Genomic DNA, 21,729 nt, shown 5'->3' with positions numbered 1-21,729 from the left:
CAAATATTATGTTTATAGACACAAACATGGATCTCCAAATAAATCCATCACAACAAATCCAAAATTCATCACTACTAAATACCTCTGAGACATATGTGGCAGCTCGATACTGGATCTTATTTTCTCACTAAATTTTATTTAGGAAGGGTATAATGATTTGCTTGCCTAATGCTAGGTATTCTTTTCAAAGAACAATAAAGTGCAAGACCATGAGAACATTAATTTGTGCAAAACCAGCAAAGCTTCTGGGAACTGAAAAGAACAACCAAGTCCAGAAAAAAAGAGAATTAGAATTCTGTCAAAACATCTAGTTACCTACTAATGAGCTTTCAGAATACCCAAAACACCAAACATTGACTTGAATTCAAAGTTAAATATGCTTATCACTGTTTATGTCCTTTTTGTGTTTGCTTTCTATTAAATATTCCAGAAAGATAAATTATTGGCAGGCATCATTAAGGAAACAGAAAATTGCAAGCAAATATTGGACAGTACTTGCAAAATACGTGTTTTGAATTTACAGGTACTATTTTAGATACAACCACCTTTTACTAAGTAATATCCTCTTTCATTCAGTCAGTAACAACCATGAGGACTATGTGTCCCACTAACAGTGATGCTGTTTGAACCTAAGCTTAGAATTTCCTAAAGCAAAGTAAAAATAATCCACAGACGTTACTTGGTGAATACTTTTACCTAACCAGCGTGGCCAAGGATATTACACACTAACTGTTCCATTCAAAACCAAATGTCACTGTCTAGAAGGAGTTTTATGCAGTAAATTTTTATAGACATTGTTATGGTTAAAAGGAGTTATGATGCCTTATAAACAGAATATTTTGATTAACCCTTTTATTGGACTCCAAAACTAGAAAAAGATACCTAAAGCCATAGGTAGTTACAGTATAGGAAGGAGAAAGAAAGAAGAAAGGGGAAAAAAGCTGGTAAAAATATCACTTATTAAACTCTCTGGGACCAGTTCCTTAAGTGGAAGAACATTTAAGTACTAACCAAAATTAGTAGGAATGACCCCACAGATATCTGCTTCAGCTTTGAGGGACACCTCCTGGCCAAGAGCAGACTCACTGTTGAATGGACAACAAGGCCAGAAGAACAATATAGACATAGTGAAGGTGTTTAGCATTCATTACTGGTACTTTCAAATGTACAAATAGAACTAATTTAAATCTTAATGGGCTAACTGAAGAATGAAGAAAGAAAAGAGCGAAAATATAATGGAATTAACAAAAAAGAAGCCAACAGACTGATTAGGAAAACAATTGATTAAAAAAATTACTTAGAGGGAAGAGATGAGATATAACACATATAAAATAACAGAGGAAAATGCTCATATAGTTTGGATATGCACTTTCATATATATATAATATATAAAGTTCAAAGAAAGATACAATGTCAAAGAATAAAACTATTTAATTAATCAGGAAATTAAGTTGAAAAATTACTTATGTAAGAGTTCATCTGTAAGAGTTGAGGAAATAGGCAAGGCAGATTAAGAAAAGAAGTTATAAACTTCACCAAACTATCAAAAAGTGCAAATTCAAATTCTCACTTACAGTCTCTTACCCACAGAGGTCAAGGACAACACTTGCATTTGTTTCATGAGTTATCGGGAAGAACATTAAATTGAGATTTGCCAGAAGTAGAAAAAGACCAAGATATGTTTGGTGACAGCCAACATGGCTTCACCAAGGGCAGATTATGCCTGACCAATTTGGTGGCCTTCTATTATGGGGTGACAGCATCGGTGGACAAGGGATGAGCAACGGATGTCATCTACCTGGACTTGGGCAAAGCTTTTGACACTGTCCTGCACAACATCCTTCTCTCTAAACTAGAGAGGCATGAGTTTGATGGATGGACCACTCGGTGGATAAGGAGTTGGCTGGATGGCCGCACTCAGAGAGTGGTGGTCAACGGCTCAATGTCCACGTGGAGACCGGTCACGAGTGGCGTCCCTCAGGGGTCCGTTCTGGGCCCGGCCCTGTTCAACATCTTTGTCGGTGACATGGACAGTGGGATAGAGTGCACCCTCAGCAAGTTCGCCGATGACACCAAGCTGTGTGGTGCCATCAACACGCTGGAAGGGAGAGATGCCATCCAGAGGGACCTTGACAGGCTGGAGAGGTGGGCCCGTGCCAACCTCATGAAGTTCAACCAGGCCAAGTGCAAGGTCCTGCACCTGGGTCGTGGCAATCCCAGGCACAAATACAGGCTGGGTAGAGAATGGATCGAGAGCAGCCCTGAGGAGAAGGACTTGGGAGTGATGGTGGATGAGAAGCTCAACACGAGCCAGCAATGCTCACTTGCGGCCCAGAAGGCCAACCGCATCTTGGGCTGCATCAAGAGGAGCGTGGCCAGCAGGTCGAGGGAGGTGATTCTCCCCCTCTACTCTGCCCTGGTGAGACCCCACCTGGAGTACTGCATCCATTTCTGGAGCCCCCAGCACAAGAAGGACATGGACCAGTTGGAGAAGGTCCAGAGGAAGGCCACGAAGATGATAAAAGAGCTGGAGCACCTCTCTTATGAGGACAGGCTGAGAGAGTTGGGGCTGTTCAGCCTGGAGAAGAGGAGGCTCTGGGGAGACCTGATAGCGGTCTTCCAGTACCTGAAGGGGGCCTACAAGAAAGATGGGGAGAGGCTGTTTAGTAGGGCCTGTTGTGATAGGACCAGGGGTAATGGTTTTAAAATAGAGGGAGGTAGATTTAGATTAGATATTAGGAAAAAAAGTTTTTATGATGCGAGTTGTAGAACACTGGAACAGGTTGCCCAGAAAGGTGGTGCATGCCCCATCCCTGGAAACGTTCAAGGCCAGGTTGGATGAGGCTCTGAGCAACCTGATCTAGTCGGGGATGTCCCTGCTCCTTGCAGGGGGATTGGACTAGATGACCTTTGAAGGTCCCTTCCAACTCTAATCATTCTATGGTTCTATGATTCTATATATGTTTTAATCTCATCCTTTATCACACTTCTAGCTTTTTTTATTTCTTGCTTTTAGGTAAAGGAAAAAAATATTAAAAGATTACAATGACAGCTGATTAAATAGGGCCCAGTTCGTTCCATTCTCAGATTATTTTGAAATCTTACTGAAACCTTTCCCTGTTAGTACCTAGAAGAGAAAATCTATCACTACAGCCAATGTCAAGAATCAGACTACAATTCACCAGGATAACGGTCTATTGAACATGTTCAGTGACTGTAGCCCAGTCTCCAGGCAGGTTTTAGAGTGTAATTAGGCTTCTAACTATTGCCATTATGCAGCAAGATGAAGTTCAATGATTTTATGGGCACCATAAATACTAGGCTTTTATGTGAGTTTCCACAAAAATATCATCAGTCTCCAAACGTAAATGTCACCTGTGGGTTACTAATTAAAGAGGTGAAATAATGCAGCTCCACTTCAAGACTCTCTCTCATGTCAACACTTCCAAAACACAGGTGAACTAAAAATAGCTCGTTCTGTTCCACTAATGTTGCCAAGACAGAATATTGTCATTTCAATACATCCTAGTCACTAACAGTCAGGTTTTCAGTGCTATAGTTTATAACTTCTTAAAGTAAGGCTAATAGAGAATTTATTTTATTCAGAAACACTTCTTCTTCCACTTGTCAATATGTAATTAAAGTAAATGCTTTTTGCTTTTTTATGGTATAAAAATGCTGATAAGCTTCTCTGGCCAAAACCAGGCTTTGCATCTTCAGGAATAAACTGAACTGTTCAAACAGCTGCAGCAGAGGTAGAGTCCTCACAGGGAAAGGTATTTTCAGTGCTGTACTTCACGCCCAGAGATGAACCATATTCCAGCCCTGCAAAGGCATGACCTTGCTTTCTTCTCCTCCCAATCTGACCGTTTTTTGGGGTTTTTTTTGTCCCTTTCTATGAAAGGTCTTCCTAGAGCTATAAAAATGCAGGAAGCTAGTGGCTTCATCTCCATATAGCCATTCAATGCCCATCTAGTGTCTAGGCCAAAATTAAAAAAAAAAAAATACAGAAAGTGAGACCATCTAAAAGTTTTATATCTATGACTGTTGTTGCATTGTGAAGAGCCTCCCACATTATATGTAAAACTAGGAGCAGTATCCTCAGAGAGTCTCTGGGAACAGCATATCTTGCTAAATTGGAGTCCAAAACTGTACTTGAAGCAGCTTTTTTTGTCTTGAGCTTTGTTCCTAAAATATTTGTGCACTATTTTTAATTAGATGTGTTTAATACTGGCCTGTATCTAATTTCTTGTTCTCTTTGGCCGTTGGTTGTCTAGTTACCCAAAATGAATACTTCTGAGGGTTAAACTTTGATCTCTTTTTTTTTTATATGAATAGACTTACTCTGCAACAGGAATTCTATAATGCAAAAAAGATTCAAGTTAATGGTTGACAATCTTTTCAGGAATTATCAGACATTAATAACGTTATTTTAAGTAATTATAAATATGCAATACTTATTAATGCATAAAGGTTTGCTAAACAAAATCACATATATATAGTACTGAATATGTACTTACATCACTATTTTCAACTTCTTTATCATTAATAACGAATCTGAAGGTAGAATCTGGTGAGAGGCTTTCAGCCTGAATCCAGAAACGAACCTCTCCTTTCTCAAGAACCTCGTAAGCTAATTCTGATTTCAGAGGTATCGCTGCAGAAAGAAAAGCAATCAAAAGTCAATAATGCATGAATTCTTGTGAGAAAAAGTTCTACTGTAGTAAAATACTAGTATTGCCCTAATATTTACATAATGCTGGATATAGAATAAATTTTGTGCAGGGAAAAGATGTCTAATGCAGTCTTTCACTGATTTTTAAATTAATTTCTCAAATGGAGAAAAGAATTTACAGCTTATAGTTTGCACACTGTTTAAAGAATTGGCTAATAGCAACCTATAGTCTACTGTCGACATTAAAGTTCAAAAGGCATTTAGGCAATATGATTTTATTCAATGCAAACTAATACTCCTCTAAATGAATGGAAAGATAAGGAAGCAAGTTGTTCTATTAAAAAATGAAGCTGCCACTGTCTCAGGAATAACCTTTTGGAACTCCATTCATTAGTATGCAAGAAGTATCAAATAGATTCAGATCTTCAACTTACTTGGATTCTTTATTTCATTGCTTAATGCCATCAAACGTTCAAGCTCTGAAATTAAGAAAAATAGTCATGTTTGAATTTATTCTGAAAAATACAGTCAGAAAATGAGTGTCAAAGAAGGTACGTATCAGCATCAGTACATAATCTCCTTAAGTCTTATATGTGAAAAACTCAGCTCTCTTCAGAAAAAATCAGATTTAAGAAAGTTAAAATTCTAATGTATGGATTTAGCAAGTGTTCCTATTTCACGTATTTTCATACACACTTTCTTATGTAAAAGAATCTAAACAGGGGACAAAACCTATTTTAAACTCTCTATGGGATTTAAACAAAACATGGGAGACAATAGCTTCTAAGCAGTGTATGAGGTTCCTTTATCTGCTGACTTCCTTCCTGACACTGTACCTGAAAATCTTGTTTTACTGTGGCAGGAGACAAGATTGAGTGCAGGTTAGTCTGAAAAAGATACAGAAAGTTCTATTTCATGCACTAAATCCTCATGAAGGCTGCATGAGGGTCTAGAAATCACTTTGTTAGGTTTTTATAGTAATCCTATTTATCATATTCATTACTAATGAAGATTTGGAGGATGAATATTACTGCCAATTCCAAATTTACAGACAATGTAAAGACCAGAGGAAATTAGCAAGGATTTATGACATGGTCAAAGATTTAGCAACATTATAGGAGAATTAATAGCATTTGAGGAAGTAAGTGGGCAGTGAAATAATGTGTTTCAGTGCTAAGATACAAAATCTGACACCTGTGCAGGGATCCAGTGCAAATAAAATTGTAATTCAGAGTGACAGAAATTACCAGGGAAGACATGGGCTAAGTGTGGGATGGGAAACACCTTCAGTGCTCTTCTACAAAAATACCTCTTAAGGTAGGACTGGCAGTGACAAGTCCTACAGACAGGTTTCAGAGTGACGCTTCAAAACTAAGCCAAAGGGAAGTTCTCATGATCAAATGCATATCTATCTTTTCCTACAGTATTCATTGGAAAACTGAAAATATTACAAGTTTAGCTTCCCTAGAAGATATTGGTACTGACTAAGAGTCCACATAAATGATACATGTCCCGGAGAATCATGTTTTTTTTCGTGGCTGCACATGGTTTTATTCTCAACGCCTACTTTGAATGGGAGGTTTGACCTGATAAAAGTCCTGCCTACAATCAGACTCACAGTCTCATCTCCTCTCCCTAAATGACTTAGAAGGTAAGTAAAGGGATTTTCATGCTTAAGGAACTGGGCATAGCCATTACAGCCTGTGGACTGGGAAACCACCAAAGTAATTTAACAATAGCAAAGTCCACTCCTCTGCCTTTTGCATCAGCACTTCTCAATGGTAAACCAATGTCAGAATGAAGCAAAATCATTGTAACTCAAGTGAAACAAAATAGCTACAATGAAATAAAGTAAAACTAATCTAAATTTAAGCCACAGGATAATTTAACCCAATGTATTCAGATGTTGTTAAAGCAACATCTTTTTTTCTCACATTCTTCTCAATAATTATCTGGATCTCAGTTATATGAAACTACATCTACAGCCTCGAGGTCTGTCTCCATAATAGGCTCCTTGGTAAGCAGAGCCTTTACATCTAACAGAGAACCAATCATTATGTGAAAAGCTATACAGTCAAAGCACACCAAAAGTGATGCACTAGAGAAAGAGATTCACAAAACAGTGAAAAAGCAACATTTTCAGCCATTCAACTGAAAGTGTAACAGATATTTGCAAACACCATTATAGTCCCAGCATAAAGAAAATAATTCTAATTGGACAGATCCTTTATCTTTTTTTTTTAAAGAAAATACCACCTTATGTTATCCCAACTTTCATTATGGTGATAATCAGAAAAATAAGTAATCACACAAAGTCTGTTGTGTGGTCTTTTTGTTTTTTCTTAATGCATAGGAAAGAATGTGAGAGTTGTGGTGTTCTCTTTTTTTTTCTCGGACAATTTTTAGTGCAGTTGAGGTGATAAAATGAAGAAAGACTTGAGATGGTGAGAATCTTACCTTCATCATCCATAACGAAGCTGGATGAAACCCCATCTGTGTCACTAACTGAGATAGAATAAGTTCCCAGGTCTGATTTATCAGGATGTTTGAAATACAGCTTAGAACTAAAATAATCAGTAAAGAATGACATAATTAGAGAGGTTTCTCATGTTATTGAGATTTTTAACAGAAAAACTTCTAATAATTTGACAAACTGGCATAACTTACTGATTTCCTTCTGTTTCAATCTTATACTTATCAGGATCATCAATCTCCTCATACGATTTACCCCATGCAAAATGAGAGGCATCTGTAGCTTCTTTGCACTCAAAAGCCAGGTAAATATTACCCTCGTCATCCACACCTGAAAAGATCTCTTTTGTTCCTGCAAAATAGGAATCAACTTAAATGTCAAGGCTGCATTTTTCTTTCAAGCTGCAATTCAGAAATTACTAAAGCCCATGCAAATTTTATTCGTTTTCACTAACAGATACTGATCTTACTTGCGGATGTTGAAGCATGTTTATGTTATATGCTGACTCAGCATCACATACAAGCAAGGTTCTTACTCTACACAAAGAAAAGGAATACTAAAAAAAAATTATTATTGAGAAACAAATCTATAAAATGAAACTGAATATGAGAAGATGTGAACAGTTTAAGTAAATTACTTTTATCACTCTTGAAATATTAATAAGTGTGTCATCATACTTCTTTTCACTCACAGCAAGTACTATCTTTGTTTATGAGAATAAAAACTAAAATAACTGATTATCAACAATTTCCTGCAGTAAGTAAAGCAAAAAGTCTTGATAGTACTTGATAGTACTTGATAGTACTCTCTAAGTTTTAAGGCTAAGAGCTTCTTAAATCTTGAAATTCTTACCTGTGCTACAATATCAAATCAGATTGATTAAATTCACTTCTAAGTATTTCAGTACTTTAGAAGCAGAGGAGATAAAACAGTTCATTACCTGGCCGTGCTTCCATAAGCACTGGTTCAGAAATCTCAGATGACTTGCCTATCCCAGCATCATTCACTGCACGAACTTTGAAAACGTAGGTATGACCCTCATGTAAATCAGTGACCTTGAACAAGATAAAGAGCAAAGGCAATTTAAAAAACAATCTTAACTCTTTTTTTTACTTACATGAAGATGTTAGCAGAAGCCTAAGTTCAACTACACCTGTTGTACTCAATCAGATGTTTTTAGAACTCAGTTTTGAAATAACACTAATTAATGAAAATGTTACCTTAAAATAGCGCTTTGAAGAAGGTTTTTCATTAGCAGTGATCCAGTCTTCTGTATCTACTTCCTTATAGTCCACTAAATACCCAGTAATAGGGCTTTTGCCTTCATACACAGGAGCTTTCCACAGAAGAACCAGTGATGTATTTCTAACTTCACAAACGGTGAGATCATAGGCAGGACCTAAAATATTTCAAATATAGGAAGTTCACCTCAATATAATAAAATTTTTGAAACTGGCCCTGAAGAGGCTGAAGTGCACCACTTTAATTTTGTTTTGACTGTATTTGCTTTCAAAAATCTCATCCTTTACAATAAACCTGATATATATTGTATTTAGCTCATTTTCCACTCATGGCTATATTCAGCAATACCTGCTTTATGCAGTGAGTGACATTAGTATTCTGAAGCATACATTCTTAGCTAGATCTCAGTAACTTCATTTTAAGAGAAAATTATTCATGTTGAAAATTCATGCAGTTTAAAATTTTCTAACACATAACAGAGATTTCTTGTCTATTATTTAATTCACCAGTTCCACATCAAAGTTGTTTCACTGAGCTTGACTCAGATTCATAATTTAGCATCAGGATTTTTAATTTTTGTTAGTATACATGAATCATGATCCTTCAGACTAATCCAAAGTCCTCTAGCACCTTTACAGCTCTTAGGTTATGTTTTCCCTACTATACGTTCCATCTTCACTTAACTGTTTTGATGCCATTCAGTTTACCTTGTAGCATTTATTTTTCACTATACTCTTGATATTTATTTATACCTGTAGACTATAAAGGCATAATCATATCACTTTCCTACCATGGTGAAAACACCTATGACAGAATGCTAATATTCAGACAAATAATATAGCTGGAAGTTTGCTGCTTGTGCTTTAAATTTAAAGTAAAGAAACCTGAAAGTACCTGAAACTTAGGGATTTTCTCATTGTTGTCAGTTTGGCCTAATTCAAGATACTACTTTTACCTACAACATATCTCACCATTTAAAATAAAGAAGTGTAGAAAAACCTTACAAATAAACTTGATTGTCATTCTAGCCTAAATGATATTAACCAGCGATGAATGAACATGAAATTTGTAAAGAATGACATTCAGCAAATATACAGCAAAAAAAAAACCAGTAGAGAAGTGTTTCTCCGTAGTGGATAAGCACATTTCAGAAAATAAACATATAAGTACCTGTTGCAGACCTCATGAGGATAAATACTAGATTTCTCATGGAAAGAGTGCAGTTTTCAAAGAGCCTAAAGCCTTCTCTCAGAGGTCTTTAAAAATTCCAACCTAAATATCTATATATCCACAGATAATTAAAATTCCACTGGCAGATGCACCTGCTAGAAATCTAGACAGTACAAGAAAATGTGTAATGAAGTATATTCTATTCTGAGAATTCTGAGACCACAGACATTCCATTTTTTTTAAGTCATGTAAAATAATTCATTAGCTATCATTGCTAATTCACAGAGGCTCACAGAGCCTCGACTACAGCTTTGCAGAAGGATTAAATAATTATGGACTCTGGGCGAGGAATCCGTCACTCATGCTCGAAATCCTGCAAGGGGTTTTGGCCTTTCTAAGGAAACTTCCCTTCCATATCAAGAGGTGGACGAATATTCTGTTGACACTGGGAGTACATCGCAGTCACAATACGTTAGTCTTCAGTATCTTTAGTAAGTCAGGGAAGAGGGTCAGCCTCTTTCTCTTAGTCTCAAATCTCATTTATTTTCATTATTGCTAACTCATTGTTTAAAAATTTATTCTAAAAAAAAAAAGGCTTGTGAAATATTTTAACAGGTTTGACGATTCGGGGTAGGATGAGGAGGCTGGTTCTTTGTGGTGGTTTTTTCAGGTAGGAGGAATGCAATACTCTTTGTTCAACCAGCTGCATAATGAGAACAATGTAATCAGCCAAGCAGTAGAGTGGTCAGGTTGTTCATTATGAAAATGGAAATTTCACTCTCTTCATTTCTTGAAAGTGCCTTTTATTTTATTTCTTTTTATATTATTTAAAATTAAGCATAATCTTCACTTGTTTACACACTAGGCAATTTCACTGACGTTTTGAGAACACTGTAGACAGTATAAATCAGGGATCCTTTCTTTAAGGAATATAATTGTTCCACTGATTATGCATTTATACTAAATGTTACAAAACTGTAAGAAGATGTAATTAACACAAAAGGATTTAAGGTCAGGAGATTAAACATTTTGTTATTGACAACTTTGCCATGTCATAAAATCCAGAAGGTGAGATTTATGAACTCAGAATTTAACTAGAAAACTTTGTGAACAACTCTTTGACAAGCAGTTACACAGAAAAGAATCTGGGCATTAAGAAGAGGTAAACTTGAAACTTAGTGTAACAGTGTAATGTTTTTTTAAAAAGACAAATAGAAGGTTATCTGTAAGCAGGCAAATAATTGTAGGAGGTGTGGAGTTACCATTTCTCTGCTCAGCATTGAAAAAAAAAATATTTCATAGGATCATAGAATCATAAAATGGTTTGGGTTGGAAGGGACCTTAAAGATTATCTAGTTCCAAACCCCTGCCATGGACAGGGGCACCTTCCAGCACACCAGGTCACCCAAAGCCCCATCCAACCTGGCCTTGAATGTTTCCCGGAATGGGGCATCTACCACCTCTCTGGGTAACCTCTTCCAGTGCCTCACCACCCTCACAGTAAAGAATTTCTTCCTTACATCTAGTCTAAACCTACTCTCTTTCAGTTTAAAGCCATTACCCCTTGTCCTATCAAGGCATTTTGAAATAATTAAATTTAAAATAATGTCTCCAGTTTGTGTGCTGCCATTCAAGACAGTCATGAACTAACTAGAAAAAAAAATCAAAGAATAGCAAAAAGATATTTATTTAGAATTAGGGAATACATGATCTATGGGAAGGTTGTGCGAACTGGATTTTATCAACTTAAGGGGAAAGCTAGGGGTCTGATAAAGTCTTTAAACACATAGAAAAGTTGTTGCAAAGAGGAAAAGAATAATCTCTTCTTCATGTCCTTCGTGAACAGGACAAGGAGCAAACAGGCTTACATTACAGAAAGAAAGGTATATTAGAAAAACTTTTAAACTGTAAGTATGGTAAGATTAGGCATAGATTCTGTACGAAGAACCTGGACTTTTTCATGGCTAGAAGTCTTTAAGGATGGATTGGAAAAGCCTTTGACAACAAGATAGATATAGCTGATCCTGCATGTGAGCAAGTACTTGAATTAGATGACATTTGAGAGTCTTTCCTAGTAAATTATTCCATCTTACTGAATTGTTTGTTGTTCTAGGCAAGAATTACTTTTTACATATAGCATAGGAAAAAAAAAACCCTGAATTTTTCCTGCCATCTTATGCTAATTATGCCTTTTTGAAATCACTAAAAATTTAGGGATTGGATTTTTTTTTTCTTAACTGAGAAAATAACTGCATGAACATTTAGGCATGAAGCAGATGTGTGTAGGTGTCAGACAGCTCCTGATGACATAAATAAGTATTAGAATGGATCATTAATTGCATAACAAAACTCAATGCCATAAATAGAATTCAATTTAACAACACAGCAGTATTTTAAAGCATTTTGGGGAAAAGACGGTAGAAATACATTAAAGTTGTAGGTGCCTGTGTTTTCATTATGGGCTGTACTATGACACGCTTTGTTTAGGCAAATAAATACCAAATATCAGAAACAGCTTCAGCAGAAGCGTTGCTCGGTATGAGATAGGATGTTATAAAATAAGCAGAATGGGCCTTCAAAAACACTTTCATAGTTTATTTAAAGAACTCAAGTATTCCTGAGGGGAAACAATTCCCTAGATGTCTAACATTCAGGCACAAATACATACTCACATGAGGCAGACTAAACATTTACTTTCTTTTGCTGGGGGTCCTGAATTCACAATATTTCTTACTTAACATTTTTTTTACAGAGATAGCATTGCCATTAACAGTCTTCAGATACATCTACATTGCTAAACTACAGACAACCTAAACACAAGTTTGAGTACCAGCACGCAGTCATTCCTACTGCATGTTTGTTAGCATGTGTGTTCTAACATCTGGCTAATAATAATCTCTCAGGTAAGACCTAGGTACAATCTAGGGGAAATACATGAATAAAGGCACATTAGTTGAAACTGGGAGACTTTAGTTGTAAAGTGTAAGCTATACTGTGTTACTTGCTTCCATGTCAAGAAATAGTCCCCTATTGTGTCTTATTTATGACCAAAAGATCATAGTTGTGGAGTCCGAAACTCAAGGAATATTCTTAAGAGACTGCAATTATGGTGCAGAGATTGCTATATTGTACAGGTGGTGAGTACGAAGTGGAGCTTGTAGGCCTGGGGGTAGAGAGTTGATAGAGATAAAAACACAGACGAAAATCTGAAGACTTTCTGCTCTGAGCTGACGTGGGCAGTGAAAGAAGTAGACACTCAGCAAGTCACCCACTTCCCAGGACATTCAATATAATCAGTGGAGATGTGGAGGTAGCTTTTAACAGGAGATCTCAGAAGCTATGGCAATCTCAAGAGGTAATATGACAGAAATTAACCAAAAGACATCCAGCAGAGTTTGGCTGGAACATTACACTGACTGTGTTTTAATGAGTTGATACTGAGTTGAAATTCAAGAGGAACTCATAGTCTTACCAGGTTCTGGCATAGTCCAGGCTTTACACTTAAAATGCTCACTGGGATCTGAAGGCTGACCTATTCCAACCAGATTTGCAGCAGCAATTTTGAATTCATAGAAGGCATCTTCTGTCAAATCCTCTACCTTTTTAGAGAAAACAATTCAATAAATCAAAAGCCATGATTCATATTCTATTTAAAAATCAATAATTAAAAATACTTATTGGCTAATTAATTATTAGGCCTTATTGCTGTGCTGGAGTACTGGAAGGCTATAATTTGAAGATCTTACTCTTTAATCAAACACGCTGCAGGGATCTACATTGTACTTCCATGTTTCCGCCACATCATCCTAGGAATAACAGCACTCAATGTATTGGCATGAGAGGCTGTAAAAGGTTAAAGCAAAGGTCCGGGGATCTCACTCACTGAATGACCACTAGCAGATACTTAGGTGTGACTATTCTAACACAAAATACCTTCTTGTATTGCTTATGAAAGGCTATTCATAAGCCATTCACTTAAGCAAGGGTTTGAATGTTTTTTTGGTCTAAAGAGGTCATAGTGGACTGACCGGGGAAGAAAGGAAAACAACAGGAAACCAAAAGAAAAGCCAATCAAATTTGTTCCGCAGTATGCTAATATAACTTTGGGAAAGATTTTCTTAGTAATTTTTTTCTGGCTTGTATGCATCTTTCTCTTAATATCACATACCATTACAAGATGAGGAAGTAAGCACTGGAAATGGGATTACCAGAGTCCATGCTATATCTCTGCAAACGACCTCAGTAAATGAACCCTGACTTATCTAATGAGTCCATCACCACATCATCATCTCAGATTTTGGGGTCAAGGTATAAGGCATGAGCTTATTGACACCCTGAGCAGCTCATGGTAGCAGCCCTCTTCCGTCCTTCCTCTTTCAGACCACTTAAATACAACAAACAAGTCTCCTACACCTCAGGCCTCTGCATAGTTTTCCCAAAGTCATATTTAATTGTATGTCATAAGAGAAAGAGGCAATCAAGGGTAGTAGTGGAGATACTGGACAGTTTTAGATTTTCCTGAATAAATAAACTGTAACTGTATTCTCTGGGAAAATGAGAGAGAAAAAAGGATGTTGGTGTGATTTTTTTTAATGGTAACAAACATATGATGGGGTAGCATCAAAACAAGACCAAAGAAAACAGTGTAAGCTAAGAAAAGTCAGGCACTAATCCAACTCAGACAGAATTTCCTGAACATAGAGAGCTATATAGCATGATTCACAAGAGAGAATAAGAGCTCAGCCTGTAAAACAGTTTCAAAATCCCAAGTTATTGAGGGAAAGAATATTTGAGGGGTTCCCATAGAATTATTTAATCAGAGAGGGTTAAACCTTTAGTGATTTCCCAGTGCTTTACTATATATCTCAATGCCTTCTCTGCTTGCAGTATGTCATAAAATATTTTGTGCTACTAAAAGCTGTCTTGCTTTTATTTCCCATCAGTATTTCAGATTCCAGTCATTCAAACTAATGTATGAAGATGCACCTTCAGGCACAAATACAGTTACTGGCAGGACTGAGAATTAAATATTCGATTAATTAAACTCTGGATGGTTTCCCTTAATTTACATTACTCATTTGTTTAAAAATACATTAAAAAATGAAAATATCTGGGAAGCATTGCTTAGTATTGCCCTTTCATGCCTATACTACTCATTCGTTTTTATTTCTTAACATCCATGCTCCATCTGCTGTATCAGAGATGCAAGTTATAAACTCACTTACAAACATACATTCACCTGAGTATTGCTGGCTTCTTTCTGTGCATGAAACATTCCTCCTGAGTTCATCTGCAGTATTATTTTCTACTTTAGTGTCAAATATCTGCTAAAGACTTACTTCTGCCCTGAGGTTTATATGAAAGTTGTTGACTTATGAAAATAATTTTAAGAAGTATTTAGGAATAAAATTTGATTGTTTAACTTAATTTAACAAGCATCAGATTGATTAATTACTTGCTATATCCTATCTTCTTAACCTTTCCTCATGGAAGTTCATATAAAAATTTTCCTCTTTTAAGAAATGAATACATTGTAAGCGCAAGGAGAAGTAATTTATTTCAAAACTAAAGTCATCACTCTGGTACTCTGGAAACGAGGCATAATGCTGGGTTTATTAATATACTTCCTTTTCCAGCTGAAGGCAGATTTTGAGAGTAAGAACAGGGACAGTTACATTTGTTCTCAACCCATCTCCATTTCATTTACAATTCTCCAGCTCTACAGACAGCACAGTCATCTGTCCTGCTAAATGCTTCTGTCCTTTCTCTGCATTATATTACAGTGGTGATATGTACAGTGGTCACTATTAATATAGTTTATGAAGCATTTTATAGCTCATCTTGTTCTTTGTGAAAAATGTGCTTCACAAGTTTTTCCTCAAAAGTTTCCTCATCTGAATGGCCTTACTAGTCTCAGAATTTCAGAGGGGATGGCACTGATTCTTGTTGTAGTTCAGCCCCGATCGGGACCAGACTACGCAGTCTCGGTTTGAGATAAGGACAGGGAGAAATCCTTGAAGTTACCATCACAGGCGAAACAGACTCGACTTGGGGAAAACTATTCATTTATTTCTAAAACTAGCAGGAGATTGAGACAGGGAACAAGATAACTTCTCCCCACCCCTCCCTCTTCCCGGGCTTAACATTATCTCTACTACCTTCCCCATCACTAAACAAAACCAGAACATTCTCTATCCCAGTTTTCAGGCTTGTTTCACTCCAAAATACACAATGGAAGGGCCTGGTTTTGTTGTAGTAAGTATTTAAACAACTTCTCTGCAAGAAAGTAGAACTCCACCAAAAGCAAAGAAATAGTACAAATCAGCTCCAGGAAGATAAGGATTAAAAAGTACCAACCGTATAAATTGTCCGGGTAATAAGAGAAGAGTTGACTTCATGCCAGTTCTTATGGTTAGCTTCCCGTTTATCCATATAATAACCAAGGATTGGTGAACCTCCACTGTATTTTGGTGCTTTCCAGCCAAGTGTCATTGAATGACCATCACAATTCAGAAGTGTGATACCATGAGGATGTGATGGACAAGCTGCAAGGAAACAAGCATCCTGAGAGTTAGGACAGTCTAAAACACTGCCATGTAGAACTTGTTTAGCATTTTTTACATTGCTTTTGTTTTCTGCATTGTACTGCTATCAGCTGCATGTTGGTAATAAAGTAGGTGTAAAGCTGCTAATCAACACTAATTTTATCTCCAAACATAAACATGGAAGCTTTTGAAACATCTGCCTATGTGCTGCCCTCTCAGGAGATATCAAGAATGAATAGATGATCTGATCCATTTGGTATGGAAATGGTCATGCCAGCAAAAGTGTCTCCAGACCAAATACTATGCAAGAAGACTGAAATGGATCAGAAGATCTTTTCCTGATAAGAACCAAATAAGCTGCTCAAGTACTTTTGGAATACGGTAAGGATAACCCAATAAGAAAAAAAATAAAGACTATGAACTTGAATGCTATTAAGTCATATGACTGAGCTGTGGCCTTCATAGTTTTCCCCTCCTATCCCCATACATGCCTGCTTCAGACTGAGAGTGCTTTCCACCCTGTAAGGAATATAAAAGATTTACACTTTCACAAGCTTAGACTATGTTGAGGCAGAAAAGACATTGCCTTCATGAGTTTACCTGCATGAGTTTACTCTAATCTGTAGTAGAAGCAGAAATGTCACCCAGGCAGCTTTCTAGAGATGAAGAAAACTGTTTTCCTGAGCTTTTCACACCTCTTCTACTAGCAAACACTCTTTCTAGTAAGCACTGTTCTGTATTTGTCATCTGTGCATGAAAGTTTGCCCAAAGATACCCATTTTCTTGACCCTGTTGTGCTGGAGACAGTACAGGCTAAGATCCTGCCCCTAAAGCTCATCTGATATTTTCAGTTGAATTACCAGTATAGATTGAGACAATATGACTTACCTCATTCAGAAGAGAGTATGTTAGCCCTTAATACAATCCTTGATCTTGTAGCTGCACTAGTTGCCAGCATGAGAACGGATAGTGATCAGTATGAAAACAGACAGTAATCAGCAGAACTGGCCTTTTCTTCTTTTTTTCAAGTGTGGTGTTATACTCAGAGGCCATAAAACATGGCCTTTGCAATTGTTACCACTTCTTGGTAAATCAGAATGATCATAGCAAACCCCTATAAATGCCCTTAAAATAATACTGCAGAAAGATTCTGTCCATGCTAATGCAAGTCACCTGCAAATAGTCCTGCTAACCCCATAAGTGTGTGTAAGATCCATGTGCTCTGTGTTTGGTGACATACCCCATGCAACCATCATCTTCAAAACACATTGTAAAGAAATAAAAGGTGCAAGTGAATTAACACAAAGGGGTGATAGACGTGTAAGTGTTTGTGCACCACCTACCCATATGAGACACACTTTGTCCTAAAAAAAAAACCAAATAGAGTAAATTTATCAGCAACATCTCATCCAAATCTACCTTCTAATAGTCATTTTGAATTATAGATCTTTTAGAGGATTATTTCTGATGGATATGCCTATTGGTTGTCTTCTCCAAGAGGTGGAGGCCATTCAGGTGGAGGAAAGGTGTTCTATTTTAAATTTTTCAGTATGAAACGGAAACTGCAGAAATGAAAATTGGACCATGGTAGCTCAGATCTATGTGCTTTTTGTTCTAAGTAATTATCCAACCCTCCACTCAGTATGTATCATTCCTACTGAAGGTTGCACAATGGAGTGTTTTTGCACTGAAATTTTGCTTGCAGGGTACCACAGGAGGTAAATTGTGCTCCAGCCTGGAGTAACCAAAGGGAATTGTCTGGTCCAGCCACACAGTAATGAAGTTTCCTGAAACTCTTCTAAACTAAGCAGCTTCTGAGCTAAACTGATTTGCAGCACTCCAAATCACCCAGAAGCGACTTGTCAAACCTAATCGAAGTTTACAGTTACTTTGTTTAAACTGGGAAGCACAAGATAGCCTGGTCATTATAGTGAATCTGACTCAATATTTCTATCAGATATTATGAATATATTTTTTTTTAACAATGTCTTTTCTCTGTAGAACAGTCACATGCCACAGCATAAACTTCACTAAGAGGATGTGCTCCATAGCTGCAAAATGTACTGTTACAGCAAATGAGACCAAAGGAGTTGACTACTGAAAATATGTAACTCTTTCAAGAAACAAGAAGCTGAGTTGCACAGAATCGTACTTACTAAGGGCTGCCTGTACTGTTATAGCCTCTGACTCCTGTGAGTTTTCACTGAATCCTACAGCATTCACAGCTTTCACACGGAAGATGTACTGCTCTCCAGTTTCCAAGCCATGAACAACAAACCTGGGTTAAATAAAAATAGCATCACATATTAGTCTGTATTTTACAGGAACCATTGTGTGCTGTAACATGAAATCTTGGCAACAATAAGAAAGCTCAACTATATGAGTACTTCACAAAGAAAAGTATTTCCAAGAAGTAAACTGTAATACAGTGACATGATGTAGTACAGTATAATTGGATGGGATACTGGAACAAAAGTCACAGTGCTCATTAAATTGCTAGTGCTGATCATATTCCCTCTGAACTTTGGCTTGATAAATTCTGTTGTATTTTAGAAAGGGACTATATTTTTCACTGTATTTTCATAGTCACTATCAAAAACAGCTTTCAGTTTTGATCTGAGGTTCGAGGCAATTATTGTAGCCTACACTATAGTCAGAACTATCCTGTTGTAGGATATGTTGACATATGAAGAAATTAAATGTTTTTCTTATTTTTGTGCTACCCTAATCCCTTTGACCAAGAGTTTGTATCTACTTGTTCTTTGATCAAATTCCTTGACTACTTGATCAAAGGATTCAGTAGAATACAAAGTCACTCAAAATTAATTAATAACTGACAAACTACGCTAAACAACATGATGTATTTCATATAAAAATAAGAAAACATAAATTACACATCTAAACTTTGCATGTGGTGAGTGATTCCAATAAAAGTAACCACGATTGCCACAAAGGAAGTTACCTGAAGAGTCACATAATTAAGTGTCATATTTTCAGGAAGGAGTAAGAAAGGATCAGACAGGGGGACAAGGGACTAGAAACAGAGGCTAGGCTACTGTCCTTTACCCATAGATGTTGCAGGTCAGGGAGTTCTGATGTTTCTGGGGTGGATTTCCTGCACAGCCGTGTCAGCAGCCAAAGCACCTTCCCTACCATGTTTTTAGCAGACATGGCTTGCCTTTTTGTCCTAATGTCCATGGATCATGGGCTCCAGTAGGAAACATCCTGGAAAGCTTTTGAGTTCTCTCTCCTTCTTATGCTCTTCCTCATGTGCCTCAGGTCTGTTTACTCCATAACATAATTCAGACTTTTAAAAAGGCATTTATTTTATGCTTACTCATGTCCAAGACATACCAAATCATGTCACTAGAACCTGCTTCTATAACTCAAAATCATGGAACAGACAAGAGATGCTTCTCTTTGGAGGTAAAAAAAAAAAAAAAGAGCAAGGGGTGAAATTCTGCCCTGCAATCTGAAAAGCTTATCTCTGAAAGTCTGCAAACTGTTCTTTGTCGCATTCATTCAACATTCATCTTCCATGATAATACCATTGCTTAGCATGTAAATTGTTTTAAAACTATCCTTACAGTTTTCAAACCTCCCCAAACTGCAGAAGTATTGTCAATACCTGTTATATTTAATAGGTTTATGGTTACTAGGTTCCCAGTGATTTGATCCCGCCACAGAATAGTCAATGTAGTAGCCATACAAGTCCTCTTCATGTTTTGGTTTATCCCATTGAACTACAACTGATGTTTTTGTATTCCTTGTGGCCACTACTCGACCAGGTGCAGATGGGACAACTAAGAAAAAGAGAGAAAACATATGCTGTTAAGAAATACATAAAAATAAAAATACATTGAGGTAGATGCAACACTTTATGCTTTTATCATATTTAATCACTATAGCTATGACTTCTTTTACCATGTTAATATTGCTATATTGTATGTATTTTAGTAGATTTGTTTCACTTGCCTGGATACTTCCATATGTGTGTGTATAAATATACTTATTTTCTATTTGTTTACTTTAATAAACTTACTCTAGGCTATGAGGCTCCCTACTTGTCTGATTTTATATAGGTTTTCTGAATGAGTTGTAGGAAAAAGTCTTTTCAAAAGTCAGTGTGGATAAAGGCACATAGATATAAAAATGTTCTCAAATAAGAGGCCTATGTATAGCCCCTATAGCACCACTGCATCTGTAAGAAATGTACATAAACTTTAAAGATATAATATTATAGCAGTAAAGAAATGCTACCTTCCAGTCAACTAACAACAACCTCAATTCAGAAAAGGCCAGCTTTTCAGGACAACTTTAAACATATGTTTGGATGCTAAGTGTTTGGCTAAACTTAGCTAGATGGACTTCATGGAAGCATAGAAACGGTGATTGGAAAGGATCTCTGGGGATCATCAAGTCCAATTTGTCACTGAGAGTGGGATTATCACTAGCACTAAACTGGATTGTCAGTCACAGGTTTGTCCAAGTATTTAAAACTCCTGACAATGAGGAATTCACAGCTTCCCTGCACAACCAATTCCAGCATTGCACTGCTGCACCTTTTTCACTAACAGAGTAATAACCAACCTGAATCTTCTGTTGGTGGCTGTTACCTCTTTTTTTTTTTTTTTGTCATCTGGCATTGCTGAGAACAGTTCAGCACCATCATCTTTGTAAGTCACCAGACTAAACAAGCCCAGCTACCTCCACCTCTCATCATAGGCCACAGCCTCTAGCGTCCTGGCCATCTTGGTTGCCATCCGGTGGACCTCTCCAGTCTCTTTCCATCCATCCCTCTAAATTGAGGGAGCCAGAAGTAGAACTAGTATTCTGGGATCAACCTTGGCAGCACCAAGCAGAAGTGGATAAAGCTTCCTTCAGTCTGTTAACTACAGGTTTCAGAAGGTAGCATAGTACACAGTTCTTTTTCCATGCAATGAATGTTCACTGTTGGTTTATATTCATCTAAACACCCTGCATGTGCATAAATAGAACCAGAAACATCAAGATCTAAACAGAAAAAATACATATATTAGCTAAGAAGGGTCAACACACAATCTGTACAATGCAGAATATCTACTATCTATTTCACAATGTAAGGAACTGAGGCAGTGTCTCAGCCTTTCATGATAGTTTAAGAGATATGTTCCACACTTGCCTATTGAAGACATTTTAATTTCCTCAGATTTATATATTTCAGAGAACTACAAGTAGCATGAAACAAAAGAAAGGCAGCATTTTTTTCATTTACTCTTTCAATCTCAAAATAAAAACTAATACGTCTACAGTATTGTACTTTATGCAGTAAGTCTATGAGATCAAATAGGTTCAGTTTGAGATAAAGATACTTAAATGTAGGAGTTTATGTGTAAGTGTCTACAAGCACACATTCTTAAGCTACCATTAATAGTCAAAGATCTAGGCTTTAATTCAATTACTCAGAAAAATTCATTTAGTGCCATTTTAGACCATCTGAGACTTCTTCATGGAGCTGGCAGATATGACTCGGGATATACTGAATACATACAACTCTCTGAAATGGTAAATTATAAGCAATTCAAAAGGTACTGTATGTCTGGTTTGCCAATTAAACCAAGCCTCTGGTCAGTGGTTGGCAGAGT

General features: G+C 36.8%; 1 protein-coding gene across 1 annotated transcript in view; it reads right to left on the bottom strand.

Moving 5' to 3' along the window:
- MYOM2 (myomesin 2) overlaps positions 1-21,729 on the bottom strand; it is an 85,637-nt gene that overhangs the window by 24,514 nt on the left and 39,394 nt on the right. Inside the window, exons 16-25 of the mRNA XM_086744739.1 lie at positions 19,734-19,908; positions 18,262-18,383; positions 15,918-16,105; positions 13,033-13,159; positions 8,369-8,547; positions 8,089-8,203; positions 7,343-7,499; positions 7,133-7,239; positions 5,110-5,154; positions 4,521-4,657 (exon numbers count right to left, since the gene is read on the bottom strand). Coding sequence (XP_086600865.1) covers positions 4,521-4,657; positions 5,110-5,154; positions 7,133-7,239; positions 7,343-7,499; positions 8,089-8,203; positions 8,369-8,547; positions 13,033-13,159; positions 15,918-16,105; positions 18,262-18,383; positions 19,734-19,908 — 1,352 coding nt within the window. The remainder of the gene's footprint in view (positions 1-4,520; positions 4,658-5,109; positions 5,155-7,132; positions 7,240-7,342; positions 7,500-8,088; positions 8,204-8,368; positions 8,548-13,032; positions 13,160-15,917; positions 16,106-18,261; positions 18,384-19,733; positions 19,909-21,729) is intronic.

Source organism: Chlamydotis macqueenii, chromosome 3 (genome assembly GCF_036417535.1).
Source record: "Chlamydotis macqueenii isolate bChlMac1 chromosome 3, bChlMac1.mat, whole genome shotgun sequence".
Taxonomy (NCBI): domain Eukaryota; kingdom Metazoa; phylum Chordata; class Aves; order Otidiformes; family Otididae; genus Chlamydotis; species Chlamydotis macqueenii.
The sequence above is the reverse complement of the archived record's forward strand: the minus strand, read 5'-3'. Positions and strand labels throughout refer to the sequence as shown.